At 51.8% G+C, this 13,721-nt stretch overlaps 3 protein-coding genes across 3 annotated transcripts; 1 reads left to right on the top strand and 2 right to left on the bottom strand.

The window, feature by feature from the left end:
- Positions 1–11,515: 11,515 nt before the first annotated feature.
- VDAG_09193 (uncharacterized protein) lies at positions 11,516–11,866 on the top strand (the record flags this gene model as incomplete). Its single annotated transcript, XM_009655495.1, has 2 exons — positions 11,516–11,637; positions 11,737–11,866. 2 exons carry the CDS (start codon positions 11,516–11,518, stop codon positions 11,864–11,866), a joined length of 252 nt encoding a protein of 83 aa, XP_009653790.1.
- A 465-nt stretch (positions 11,867–12,331) lies between these two features.
- On the bottom strand, positions 12,332–12,523 carry VDAG_09192 (uncharacterized protein; the record flags this gene model as incomplete). The annotated part of the gene is made up of 1 exon (XM_009655494.1): positions 12,332–12,523. The coding sequence occupies one exon, from the start codon at positions 12,521–12,523 to the stop codon at positions 12,332–12,334; it is 192 nt and encodes a 63-aa protein (XP_009653789.1).
- Positions 12,524–12,713: 190 nt separating this feature from the next.
- VDAG_09191 (uncharacterized protein) lies at positions 12,714–13,132 on the bottom strand (the record flags this gene model as incomplete). Its single annotated transcript, XM_009655493.1, has 2 exons — positions 12,714–12,908; positions 12,971–13,132. The coding sequence occupies 2 exons, from the start codon at positions 13,130–13,132 to the stop codon at positions 12,714–12,716; spliced, it is 357 nt and encodes a 118-aa protein (XP_009653788.1).
- Positions 13,133–13,721: the final 589 nt, after the last annotated feature.

Genomic DNA, 13,721 nt, shown 5'->3' with positions numbered 1-13,721 from the left:
CGAAATCTGGACTGGCAAGCGGTGACAGAACTTGTCTGCCAGATCGTCGACACACATGTATCGTGTTCCGACGTAGAACACGTGCGGGATACTCGGGATGGCCTTGGACACCTGAGTTGCGACTGCGTCCGCAACGCTGCGGACTCGGCTGACCGAGTCAGGGATAGCTGTCTTGACTGTGTCTCCGACTCTAGATGTGACGGCATCGATGTTGCCTGGTGGTTTGGGCACTTTGGATACTTTGGGCACGTTGGGCACGTTGGGTATTTTTGGTATCGTGGGTGCTTTGGATACCTGTCTCGGCAAGATTTCTTGCAGCTGTTGAGATAGGTCAAGCTACAAGGCAAATCAGCACCAAATCTCGTACCATCCTCATAGACCCGTCATGAGTACCTTTATTGTGGCGATGCCTGACTTGGCATAACCCTGGGAGAGGCCCAAGGCAGCTAAGATAAGGCAACATAACACACAAATGAACATGGACACAGCTAGAAAGACTTTGTAGCCACCGGGTTTGCGCATTCGAGCTGTTTGCACGAGCGATGGTGCGTCAACTCTGATACCTTTGGTGTTTGGGTTGGGCGTTTTTCAGGTAATAACAAGGAGTTTAAGGTCAATTACGAATTCCTGAAGAGCCTAAGAATAGCTCTTATATGGCTTGGAGCAATCCTAGTGCTCGCTGTGACCCTGAAGGCGGCCTAGAAAGGGCCCTTAAACTGGGCCCGGAAATGACTATGAGACTGACTCTTCCATTTTCGCTGCACATACACACACACACACACACACAAGTTTATTACGCCTGGTGGCCTAGAGCCAATAAGGCACTATTTGCTATTGTACACGGTCGCTTCCTCTAGTCTGTCCGAATCTCCCAAGCCCATAATAGGTCATCTTTCCGCTCTTGCTTTCTCGTCTTCTGTCTTGCCGCCGGTTTCTCGTGGGGTTTAGATTGTATTGGCAAGCTGCTTGAAGGCTATTCTTCAAGTGTTCAGAGTCCTATCTACGGCGACTGAAGCGGCGCTTACTGTTGTTGACACGAGGTGTGGGTGTTAGGTTCGGTTAGTAGAAGAAGGGGGGTTTTGGTGTGTTAGGCCCCCGCAAGGGATCACACGTTCTCCAGTCGGCCCGTGGCCTTCGCAAAGCGTATCGTAGCTCGGACTGCTTTCATGTCCGGCTTCCAATCATCACCATCTGATGTCGTCTTACCTCCCAAATGGAAGGAGATGTTGTCTCTTTGTGTGCCAGGGCGCATGAGTGTCTCGGCTCGTTGTGTTGCCCATCGTGTGCATCGGAGGAGAAAGTGCTCCACCGTCTCTCTCGCTTGTCCGCATGCGCATTGGGCTGAAGCTACTGCCCTGATTCGGAAAAGTGAGGCGTTCAGTCTCGCCATGCCTGTCCTGAGCTGGGCCAGCATGCTCGCCTCCATCCAGGAAAGGTTATCATATAGTTCTCGAGTGTGCTTGCCGGGTAGTGCTATGTCGACTTCCTTCGAGAGTTTTCCAACATTATCTGGTAGTCGTCTTTCCACACGTAGTTTGCGCCTTGCAGCGTTGAGGGTGGTGGATCGCATCTTTGGGAACTGTTTTTCAGGCAAGGCGCCATCTCGGCTGGCCTTGCGTGCTTCTCCTTTCGCTTTCTTCAGGAGGTCGTCGTCGAGATGGCTCGGAAGCCACACGACTGAGATGGTGTTCCCGGTTTCTCGCAGTCGGGTGATCGCCTCGTAGATGCAGCGAACGTACTCTTGTCCAGACTGTTGTTGGGGGTTTCGAAGTGTCAGCACCGCGGCTTTGTTGCTTGTCAGTAGCGTCACGGTCTGCCCCCTCAGCTGCGGCAGAAATCGCAACGCGTATGCTGCCGCTACCAGTTCTCCGGAAAATGGGTTCTGATCGGTCCTCATGCCGTGGGTGAAGGAAAACGTCTCGAGCCTCGTCCCTGGCCCCTTGACGGTTCCACCGACGCCGACCACCTCGTTTCGTGCCGAGCTGCTCACAGCGATGCGCACCGTGGCCTCCTCATCGACCCGCGTCAGTGTTGCATCCTCGTCGTTCCATTCAGTGACGGTCTGCACTCTTTCCATCCACGGCGGCAGTGTGAATGGGTTGATTGTTTCCAGGTCCTCCATTGGAATTTCGTTGAGCGAAGTTGCCAGTTGGAAAAATGGTGAGCGGTGGAAGCGCCTGAACTTCTTTATGCGAGAGGTCAGTTTTCGAAGCGGGTTGGTCTCAGGCAATGCGTGGAGATCTGTCCATAGCTTGATGGCCCTTCTCGTGAATCGCTCTGGTGCACTGGCGATGTGAGCCTCCGCTTCTGCTACGCTTGTGGCTATCGTGACGAACGCTCCAATAATTGCCTGCGCTCCGACCTTTTGGACGCGATAGATTGCTGCTGCCGTCCGGTCTTTGCATCGGTGCCTCCAGACGTTAGAGGCATAGTCCACCACTGGGGCCACGGTGGCCGTGAATAGCTGCCGTGCTGTCGCCGGGGTCAATCCTCTCAGTCGTTTCAGCTCCATCGCAGCCTCTAGTCCCTTGGTCGCAACTCTTGCAATGTGTTCCCTGTATCTGAGTCCAATGTCCATGATCACGCCGAGGATCTTGACATGCTGTTTGGGTTTGACTGTTTGGCCCTTGATAGTGAAAGGTTCCGAATCGGACCTTTTGGCCCATCGGGTGAAGTGGATGACCGCCGTCTTGTCCGCTTCGAAAGTCGCCCCGCTTCTCTGCTCCCAGTCCAGTGCCTTCTCGATGATCGCCTCGATCCCTTTACGGTTGTCTTGCGTGGTTGGTCCAGCGACCCAGGATGTGAAGTCGTCGACAAAGGCTATAGCTCCTCCATAGCAGTTGATCTTCTGTTGTACAAGGTCGGCGTTGAAGAACAGAAACAGGATCGGTGACAGTGGCGATCCTTGCGGTAGTCCAGCCTGAGGCAGGGTCCGGACCTCTGATGCTTGGCCGTTGACCTGAATTGTCGCCGTCCGATCGGAGCAGAATGCCTCTACCCAACGGAGCAAATCTTCTGGGAGGCCCCTCGCTCTCATTCTCTGAATGAGTCTCTCTTTGCATACTCCATTGTATGCTCCCTTCACATCGAAGCTCACGAGGCTGACCACCCAACGATTTCTCCATGCTGCGTAGATTTGTTCTTGCAGCAACACCAACGCTTGTTCTGCTGACCTCTGTTTGCGGGCCCCGAAGTGGTTCGTGGGCAACAGCCCATGGGTTTCGACTGCATGGGATATCCTCTCCGCAACAACCGACTCGAGAACCTTGCCGAGCGTGGCGAGGAGCGAGATGGGCCTCCAAGCCTTGGCGATGGTGTAGTCTCCTTTGCCGGGCTTCTTGAGCGGGATGATCTTGGCATGCCTCCATTGGTCGGGGAGTACTCCTTCCTCTAGCGATGCGCGGAAAATCGCAAGGACACTGTGCTTGACGGCTGGCCAAATCTGTTTCCAGACCATCGCCGGCAACCCGTCCTCACCGGGTGCTTTCCACGATTTCGTCGCGAAAAGCCGGCGCTCGACTTCTTCCATCGTGATGTCAGGCATGGTGACAGCCGATTCGCGCTGCGGCCTCTCACCCTCCTCTTCGATGTGCTCTGGTGGGGGCGGGAAGAAAGTCGTAAGCAATTCTTCCGCTTGCTCTTTGCCGTTGGTCGTCCGTGTGCCATCAGCCTTTACAAGCTGCGGCACCTTGCCGAATGCCGCGTCGTCGCCCGACTTGAGATACTTGGCGGCCTTCCAGATGTTGTCGTTGTCGGCCAGAAAGTCGTTCCAATGGGTTTTCTTCTGTTGTCGAATGGCACCGTGGTATTGTTTCGCTGCTCCCTTGGCCGTGTTCTCCAGTGCTTCATCGTTCCGTCCTGCCCGTCTCGCTGCCCTCGCCCGGTTCCTCCAATGTGTGTGGATGTGGCGGAGCTGCGTAAGATCCGCCGTCCACCACCGCTTCGCGTGTGGCGATGGTTTGGCTTTTGGTGTCAAGGCCTGTACTGCTTCCAGCACCACTGACATGAGTCTGTCCGTCTTCTCTTGGACCGTGCCTTCCATCGGGGCTGTCTCGAGTGCAGTGGAAATTCGAGTGTTGATTTCATTCCATGGCGCGTTCTTGTACAGAGGTCGGTCCTGGATTTTCGGGGCCGGCACTGATACATCAAAAATCGTTTCGATGGTGCGGTGGTCCGACCCGTGCTCTGTTCCGTTCGTCGTACACTTGATCATGGCCGCAGCTAGGTCTTCTGATACCAGCACCAGGTCGATTGTCGACTCGTGGTCCCCGCCTTGCCAAGTCTTCGTGCCCCTCGGGAGCATGCTGCAGAGGGAGAGCTCGTTCATCAGGTCGATGATGTTGTCGGCTTCACCCTGTCGTACCGGAGACACGTCGTCTCCTCCCCATAGTTGATCGTGGCGATTGAAGTCGCCCGCAATGACCACGTCCACCACCTCTCCTGCGGCTCTCCTGGCGTCCGCGACCGCTCTACGTATGGTGTTGCACGCTTCCTGTAATGCCTGGGTGTCCATCCCCTGCACGTACACGGACACCACCAGTACCAGTTTCCCTGGAAGCCGCAACAATGCTGCTGTCATGTCCGGAGACTCTATCCGCACCTGTTCAGCCTCCAAATCCTTCCTTACCCAAAGCATGCTTCGGATCGCCCATCGTCCTTCCCCAATCGTTGGTGGGACCATCTTTGTCCATCTGTGATGTCCCATCGGCGTCGTCAACAGCCGTCCTTTGATCATCCGTGCCTGTGGTTCCTGGATCGCCAGCACCGCTACGTCCTGAATGTCCTCGTCGTTCATGAGGCTCTCGTGAACCTCGCCGCGTTTTCGCACATTGAGTTGGATCATACGGAGCGTACTACTCATTCAAAGATGGGTAGAGCTTCTTGCAGTTTCTGCTGAAAGATGCATGGGGACCTCCGCAGGGAACACACTTGAGGATAGTCTCAGTGCAGGCACTGTGGTGGTGCCCCTCCTTGGCACATTTCCCGCACACCTGGGGTCGGTCGCACTGGTGAGCTTTATGGCCGCGGCCCATCTGTTGACAGTTGTAGCACTGGTCGAGGCGAGGACGAGATTCGAAGACCTTGGTCCTCCCAGATTGTCCTCCCGCATAGGCGTAGCCCTCCGCGAGTAGCCTTTCCGCGTCCGCTCTCTTCGTGAGGTACATAACCATTGAGCCGTATGCCTTCGGGACGTCCCTGTTACTTAGCCAGCCTACTTTCGCAACTTGTACGTCGTTTTCTTTGCCAATCTCCTCCGCGGCCCCACTGCGGATGGTGTTCGCCTCATCCAAGACCACCATGCGGCTCACGTAGTCGACTTTGACAGGATAGAGTTCGTCTCGCAGCATCCTAGCTCCTCGAGGCAGCTTGGCTTCCACCAGTTGTTTCACCATGGCGTGCTCCTGCTCGTTTCTGCAGGCAATTCTGATTCGAGGCTTCTTCGGGTCCTTGGTCACGGCCAGGCAACGCCACTTGGATTGGCTTTGGTCCACCCTGACCTCGCCTTCCGTAAGGGTACGAATAGCGCCCGGTGTGAGCTGTTCACCTTGTTCGTCCTCCATCCTGGATGTGTCGATCGTGCAGAAGACCATGTCTATTGGCGTCGGTGGCGTTGTCATGGTAGCCTGCCTCGTGTTGCTGAGTTGGCCGGCCTGTGGCATCCGGGCAATGTCTGCGTAGGACGGCCCCGATCTATCCTGCCCTGCGATCGTCGTAGTGACTGTTTCGATGCTCGCACGCAGGCTCTGGGTTTCATTCGTGGTCGCATGGAGGGCTTTCCTAAGCTTCTCCACTTCGTTCTGGAGCTCTTCAATTCTTGTCGACTGTGACTGGGACTCTTCCAGGACCTTTCTCATGATCTTCGTCTGTAGTTCCATCTGTTTCTCCATAGCGCGCAGCAACGCTCTTCCGTCCGGCTGCCCTCCAAGAGTCCCGGAGATTGGTCGTCGCACCGTCGGTTTGGTACCGCGCCTATTGGCTCTTCGCTCCGTGATTTCCACATCGTCGGTCGGCTCGTTTCTGGCTTGACCCTCGGTCGCTTCATCATTGATATGTTCATCGTCGATGACTTCGTTGTCGATGGATCGATTGTCGACGACCTTGTTGCTCGGCTTGCGCGTCGATCGAAGCTGTCGTCTCACACCACCATTCCCCCATTCTCCATCCGACGCAACATGGATCGTGTCGCGTTCGTTCGCCATGGCTGCAGGTGGGGCGCCACGTGGAATGGGATCCACCAGTTCGCGTCGCGCCGTCCCACGTCAAAGACCAACCTGTCCACGATCAATCTGATGCCGTAATAAGTCTCTTCCTCTTTGAATTCTGTTCACTTTGGGTACAGACGTGATCGGTCGCGTCGTTTCGCTGCACATACAGTAGGACCCGGAATCGGCGTCCTCTGTTTACACTTCGTCAACTGTTTCCGCACGGACGTTGCGACTTCATGGCAAGGAACGAAATCCCTCTGGCACTGTGCAGGGACTTTCAAGAAGGTCCGTTTCTGGACCCCAAGTCAGCTGATGCTTACAAACTGCATATGTGAGACATATGCATTTATCCAGCTGGATCGCAATTATGTCACCGTGACAACATGAAGAAGATGGCCAGTAATGGCCCATATCACATAGAAACAATCATGCAAATTGGAGACAAAAGAAATAGGTCATTGTCGTGTAGTTCAGTCTTGCATCAAAGCCTGCGCATCGTCGTAGCGACATAAGGCGTTCCAAGTCCAGGCAAGATTGCCCATGCTGGTCAGCGTGTCGGGATGGTCGGCCCCGAGCTTCGTCTTGCGAGTCTCGATCACCTTTACCTCCAGCTTCTCGGCCTCCTCCCACCGACCCTGATTCCTGTACGTCGACGCCAGGTTGTTAGCCTACAGTACAACCACACCGACCAAGCACCCGCAATTAGTACCTAGATACATAGAGCGATTAACACCATCCTCAAAGCTTCACCCCATTATCGAATTAGGGAAGCATTTATATCAGCCGCACATCGTATTAAAAGGCAACCCCAATAGAGAGAATCTCAGCAGGGATCAGAAAGAGGGAGGAATAGATTTCAAGGCATAAAATCCTTCCTAGCGCCCGCCTGAGTTTCAGTGAGCTTAAGCAACGATTCATATCACTAGCGAGCTACTCCTTGTCACAAATACAGCCCCAAACTCTAAGCTATTCGGCGATACCTGTATTAAATAGAGCCATCCAGCCCCCCGATCCCGCTTAAACCCACTTTCAAGGGCTACATCCGCTCCGAGGAGAATACAACACTTCTCATAGATAGTTATATTCGGGGCAAATTCGCTCACGCATCTAGAGGACCTTATTGATACCAAGTTCATCTCTTAATCCGAAGCGGTTCTGCTTTTATTATGGAAGATAACGTAACCGGACCCTAGAGATATCATTTCAACTAGGGCTATCCAGCTTTAATAGACAATCGGTCAGTTACGACTCTTTACGATAGATCTATAACTCGGATAGCTATTACCGTTACCCGTAGTAGCACGGAGCATCGCGTTATCTCATATTTCAAGCCCGAGGACGTGAAAAATCTATCTACCCCGTCACATGAAGCGCAAAAATAGTTACAAGCCCTACTATTACCCTCGATATAACACACCTCCGCTAATCATAGTATCCATATTACGTCTAGTTTCGCCTAAGGGACGAGTTAACCGAGTCTTCATTATTACGTGATCGCTAAGGCTAGACCGTAAGTTAACCGTCTCTTATCTTAGGCATAAGAAATCGATCCCCTTTCTCATATTTGACTGGGGTATAATCATAATAGTGGTATGAATGCACCCGCAGGTGTCCTAGCATTCTTGAACTCTTTCTCGGTAGTCATTATAGACTAAAGAAAATACAACCGCTTCCCTAGAAGTCTCTCTACTAGCTATACTAAAGTAGATAAAGCTGTAACCATATCTCAAATGCTAGGTCGCCCCTCCAAACCCTAAGATTTAAGCCCAGTATATCGTTTACTACCTAGTCTACCCGTATAAGCCGAGAATAATAATAAGTACCGTAGAAGCGTCTCACCTCGTCGCCAGTTATTAACGCATATAGCTTAATGAAGTCAAAGAAATAGCCCCAAGAATGCAAATAGGCAGGAACAGGATATCTCTCAAGTCTCTACGAAACAGGCGGATCCTCTTTAACGGTTTGAGTAAAGAGCTACGTAGAAATGAAGCCTACCCTAAGAGTGTCCTGAGACGGGCCATTGGCAGTAGCCTTCTAATATAGCAACCATGATACAATATCTATCAGCAGACCGTAGTCCACAAACCCGGATAGGTAAATCGAGTAGATTGCCCAAGGAAATTTCCTATTTCTCGTCGTCAGCAGGTCTCACACTCTTGCTAGTTGTCCTCACTGCCAATTTGAGATACGCCTTTACAATTTCGCATTATTCCTTAACTTACTTCTTTACTACCTTATTAATCTTCGGAGCTTAGGTGCAGTCATTCCTAAGGTGGGTTCGACCCGATACTGCTCGTTATTTTGAAGTGCAATTTCCCGGCCTCCCTTAAGAAGACATCGAGTCCAAAAGTTATCGTCATCCGCCCTCAGCTTCAAGCCATTTCAGGTTTCTGATACTGAGCCATCAAGGAAATGTCGATCTTGCACCATCACTGCCCGGAACGCTGCTAATCGGCCAGAGAGGCAAGATATCGACTTTTCGATCGCCATAGTGGCTATGTTTTCGACGCAGCGTCGTTCGATATTGTCCGCGAAGGTCCAATTCATGATAAATTATATGATTATGCCGGCCTTAATGCGGCTAGCTCTCTAGCAAGTGCTAACACCTCCGACTTAGGGGTTCTCGAAAGGGATAAGAACCTACCCATAGATACTATAAGGGAAAGTACTATTATTATCTACAAAGACGATAATTTTTTAAGCTTTCTTTCTAGAGTCTAGGATGCTTTCTTGTCGGGGCGTGGGTTAGAGCAGAGTGAAGAGGTCTTCCGCACGTGGTCCGCAGCAGATAGAAGATAGGTAGGGGGTCGGAATACGCCTGAAATCTGGCCATCCGCAGCTTCGAGGGCCCTCCGCAACCTATATATATGTTTCTCGTAGCCCTTAGCCCCCCTGACCGACACCTGCTTGGCGACTCCGCAGGGAACCCGCAGGGTCCCCTGACATATCTATAGGCTGTTTAAGCTGCTCTCGCTTGCAGGCTTAGGTAATATAAGAGACGTATACCTTTTAGATCTTTTTGCGTTAAAACGAATAAGTTCGCCTCGGCTTGCACTAAGCCTAGTAGAAGGCACGTAGATCGATATACACTTATACCTAGCATTAATGTAGGTTTTAAGCCCGCTAATAAACATAGCTATCTTATCACTACATAAGGAAAGACCACCGTCATGCTAATTAGCCTAAGTAATAGAGAGATCGGAGGCAAAGCGGAGGCATATCGGAAGTAGGCAACAATATGAATGACGAGTCGCGTATATCGGAACAAGCTGAGAGGTAAGTGCCTAGTCATCTCAAACGATCACGGTGCTTATAATCGACTAATAAAAGTATAGAGCGAGGTCCATATGGTAAAACTCTTGACGGATTCGGAGAGCAGTATGGTATTGCTTAGCAATGAAGACAGGGTGTGAAGTCGCGTAGCTAGAATCAAGAACCCACGCTTCCTTTTAAGTGCCCGAGAATGCCGTCTATTATTTTGAAGGGTCGCAGGCTTCACGCCATATAAGTTAATAGTAACAACGCCTCTTCACGATTTATGGTTTCGCTTCGACTTTAGGGCAGGAAAGACGCAGTCAGCGTGCATACTATCACAGCCGTCTCATATTTTTACGTCTACAAGTTATCTACTTCTTCTAACTACCACCATCCTTATCCTTGCCTCCGTCTTCGTTGCCAAAACACGAAGCATTCCTAAAGATTGCATCTTCGTCGATAGTCAGGGCGTCTTCTGAGCTGTTCGATTTGCCTACGCCCTTGCCAGCAGGCTTGACAAGGTCTCGGGGGTCTGGCTTTGTGTTGGGATCCATGTTTCTTTATTATCCTATGCATAGGGGTGCTGCAATTACGACGGACACTGCACTTACTCATCTATTGAGATTCTAGAAGGGTGTCGAGGAGGCCCTGGTGTTTAATTAAGTATGATGTGTTTCTTATAGCCAATTTAGCGCCGTTTTATCCCTCCAGGTTGATGGGCAGCGGAGCACTCCTGCGGCCTTTACTTTGAGAGAGTCCCCGGGGAACACAGCTCACCAGGAGCACGCCTTAACCATCCAGGGGTATACTCGAAGCCATCCATACAATGAGGCGTACGAGTGCTGTGCCTCACGCAGGCGGTGAGTCGAACCGTACGCAATATGAACCGCGATCCTGCGATTGACACCACGTTTCCTCAGCCACTCCATTAGGATGGCTGCTGCATGCCATTTTCCAACTATTTCACCCTTCCTAGCGGGCTGCAGGATGGTGTGCTGTGTTCACTAATGACGAAGTGGTCGAAAGAACGGATCTATCTGACTTGTTGTGACTGAGCCAGTATGTTTTGATGCTGATTCTGCTCGAAAAAAAAAATGCATCTCTGCTCAGACGTGTCTTGGTTGCGACCTCAGGTATCATGCAGCAGTGATGTAGCATACGTTGATGCCAGACAGGGCCTTAGGGACGAGGCTGATGTCGTCGCACGCTGCCCCCTTTTAGTCATCGGAATGCATTACATGGAGGTATTATACATGCAACAACCCGCATATATGAATCAATGATGCGCCGGGCCCTATTATCCGACAAAATAGTAGCCTGAACATGCAATAAGCGGTACGGACTCTAGAAGAATGTCGTCACCACGAAATTGAACGAAGTGGTACAACAGGAGACTTCCAGCAGTCACTTCCGGGAGACCATTGCCCAGTTACCAATAACAGTAAAACGATTTGAATACTACCGGGGCGGTGACTAGAAACAATGCATCAAATGAAGATTCTGCAAAGGTACATGTGTAAGTACCTCCGGGTCGTAGATAGGACTATGCCTGATCGGCAACAAATGTTTAGTGGAGCCTTGCATCCGGCCGGCCGGTCGTCAAAGAGTTGCGATCCCTGCACAAGGTGTACCACAGGTTTGTGTTCCACATACCAACATTTGGAAAGGGGTACCACAGATCAGTGGTGCGCCTGCACCACAGACCAGTGATCCATGTAACAATGCCAATGGGGCTGTCAATGGGGGATATCACTGATCGGTGGGTGATTCGGCTGTATCACGGAACTGTGATCCATGGACCAACTGGATCACACAAATGTGGTGCCTGCACTGACATGACAACAGAGCGCCGTCGATCCGTTTGTTCTGTCACCGTCTTGAAACGGTAGCCTCGTCTGCGTCTATCGGATAAACCCCGGTTATCTAAAGTTGCTTGAGCCGCTGAGACATGCGATCCGAGAGCTTGTGAAATGCCCCGCGTTGTTGGGCATCATTGTCCGCAACACGCCCCCAACAACCACCAGCATTAGTCAGGCGTCACATATTCGTTCGCAATGGCGGCGACCCCGTTCAACTTGGAGGACGCGCTGCAGTCAATCCACGAGAAAGGCTTCTATGATTTAAACGAGCCCTTAGCGGGCGACCGAATCGCTGCGATGGAGCGCAATCACTTCCGGTACTTTACAGAATATGGCTTGGACTTTTGCAATCAATTCGCCTTCGACGCGGCAAGTTATCCGGAGAGCATCCACAGAACTCCTCTAACCGCTTGAAGCGTATCAGAAGTATTCTCGAAGAATCTCTCGAGAGATGCCGCCTCGGTCACTGGCTCCGATACAAAGAATATCCTGGCCACGTCGAATGCTTTAGGAGAGGTGGGCTGGAAGCTGGCCGGCGCGTCTTGATGGTGCAGTTGTGGGCTGCAGGTTCGCAACTAGACTACTATCCCCGTTCGCACCTTCACAAGATGGACACCTTTAGGAGCCGAAGATCTCTCAACGAAATACTACCGTCGGAGCTGGATCGCGTAGGCTTGAAGCCGGAACCAATAGACCTCCCGGTTGGCGGCCTGTGAGTGGTCCTCCAGCAGCGTGAGTTTTGGCCTAACTCTTTAGCATAATTGCAGATGCCCGCCTCGGGTTTGAAATCAAGGAAGGATATGCTATCACATTTCTGTTCGCGACAGAGGAGGTGGTCGCGAAGTGGGCAAAGATAGTCCTCCCTAACTCCGAAGACCTAAAACGAAAGGTTGCCGACATGAGACGTCCAAACATAGACCTCAACTTTGACTTCGAAGAACCCAACGAAATCGCAGGCTGATGGTCATCAAGAGTAGTTTCAATCCTCCTTTTGGCTCTCTTTCAACATCCTCATCCATTTTGTTGGAATGTTGTAGGAATACCATTCATGATTTGCAACAGAGGAGCATCGAACTCCTCTACCAAGCCCAAAGCGTTCGTGGACTGGAATTCAAACACATCTCCATACATGCTGAGGTAGTCGCCCGCATTCACTGCTTCGACAGCATGGGGTACTGGTAGCAACGGCAGAGGAGACCGCATTGGGGTCACACCCATTGGGGCAACTAGTTGCTTGTCAGCCGAGTTGAGGGACAAAAGGGCGCCATACCATTGCATCCTCGGAGCTGAGGGGTCTCTCCACTAATCCCATCATCCGTGAACTGGTGGGTTCTCTTGGTTCGTGGTGCTTCTGTGCGCAAATTCGCAACATCTGCAGTACGTTTCCTCTCAGTTACTCCTTTTGCTGTTCGGCGGCTTGCATCGTCCAGTTCCTTGTAGGCACGTTCGCGTAATTCAGTGCATGTTCGGTCGATGAAGTCCCTTTTCCTCCCACTTGCTTGGGGATGCTTCTCGGCATGCCTGATGTATTCGCTGGCGAGCCCCAAAACCTTGAAACAGCATGGGCAGACCTCCTCGCACCTGACATCTAGACGAACGGTGTAAGGAACAATTTGAAGACCGAGTAGGGTCTAGTAGGATGGGGCTCACGCTGCCAAAAGTGCCGCCGAAGCCTCTGTCTGGTTTTGAAGGGTTCCGACCGTTCACACGTTGGACAACGATGCGCTCCGGCGGCATCTCCCATCCTTGTACCCGCATGTTGGATCGTTTTGCACTCGCCATAGCAGTTGTCTTCATGATCATCCGACCCATCGTGATTGTCCGGGCCGTTCTTGTCGTCAACTTTGACGTGACTTCGGCACCTTTCGATTTCGGCTTCCAACCGGCGTTCTAAGGACTGGAGGATGTCAGTTCAGAAGGCGCAGTAGTGAGGGATACGGACTCGAATGCCCTCAATATGTTCAGATAGGTTGTGTTCCGTTTCGAATGAGGCCGAACACGTGCATTGACGATACTGGCGAGTCTCTCCTGACATAGTATTTGACGTGGAGAGAGGTTGAAGGCAGACGCTGGAAACAACAGACCTGGGGGCGGGCAGCATTTGTATCCAATGACGGCACCGTAGAGGCAACGGCATTTTAATTGGCCGATGGGTCTGTCACGGCAACACGTAGTGTGCCATGTGGCGATTGGTAGGTGATCGCTAAGTGACTGGGATAAATACCGCGTGATGCCCTGGACATCGCTTGGGGCCAACATTACAACTGTCCAGCTCAACTAACGCACCCTTCTGTCCACTCGATAAACTCTCGACAGGCTTCGAATTGAGCTCTCAAAGCCGAAAACCAAGAATGTCTCAAAGGGAACCCTGCGAAACCTGCAACGGCAAAGGCATCGTGAA

Source organism: Verticillium dahliae, genomic scaffold (genome assembly GCF_000150675.1).
Source record: "Verticillium dahliae VdLs.17 supercont1.23 genomic scaffold, whole genome shotgun sequence".
Taxonomy (NCBI): domain Eukaryota; kingdom Fungi; phylum Ascomycota; class Sordariomycetes; order Glomerellales; family Plectosphaerellaceae; genus Verticillium; species Verticillium dahliae.
This window is presented reverse-complemented; position numbering and strand designations above follow the sequence as displayed.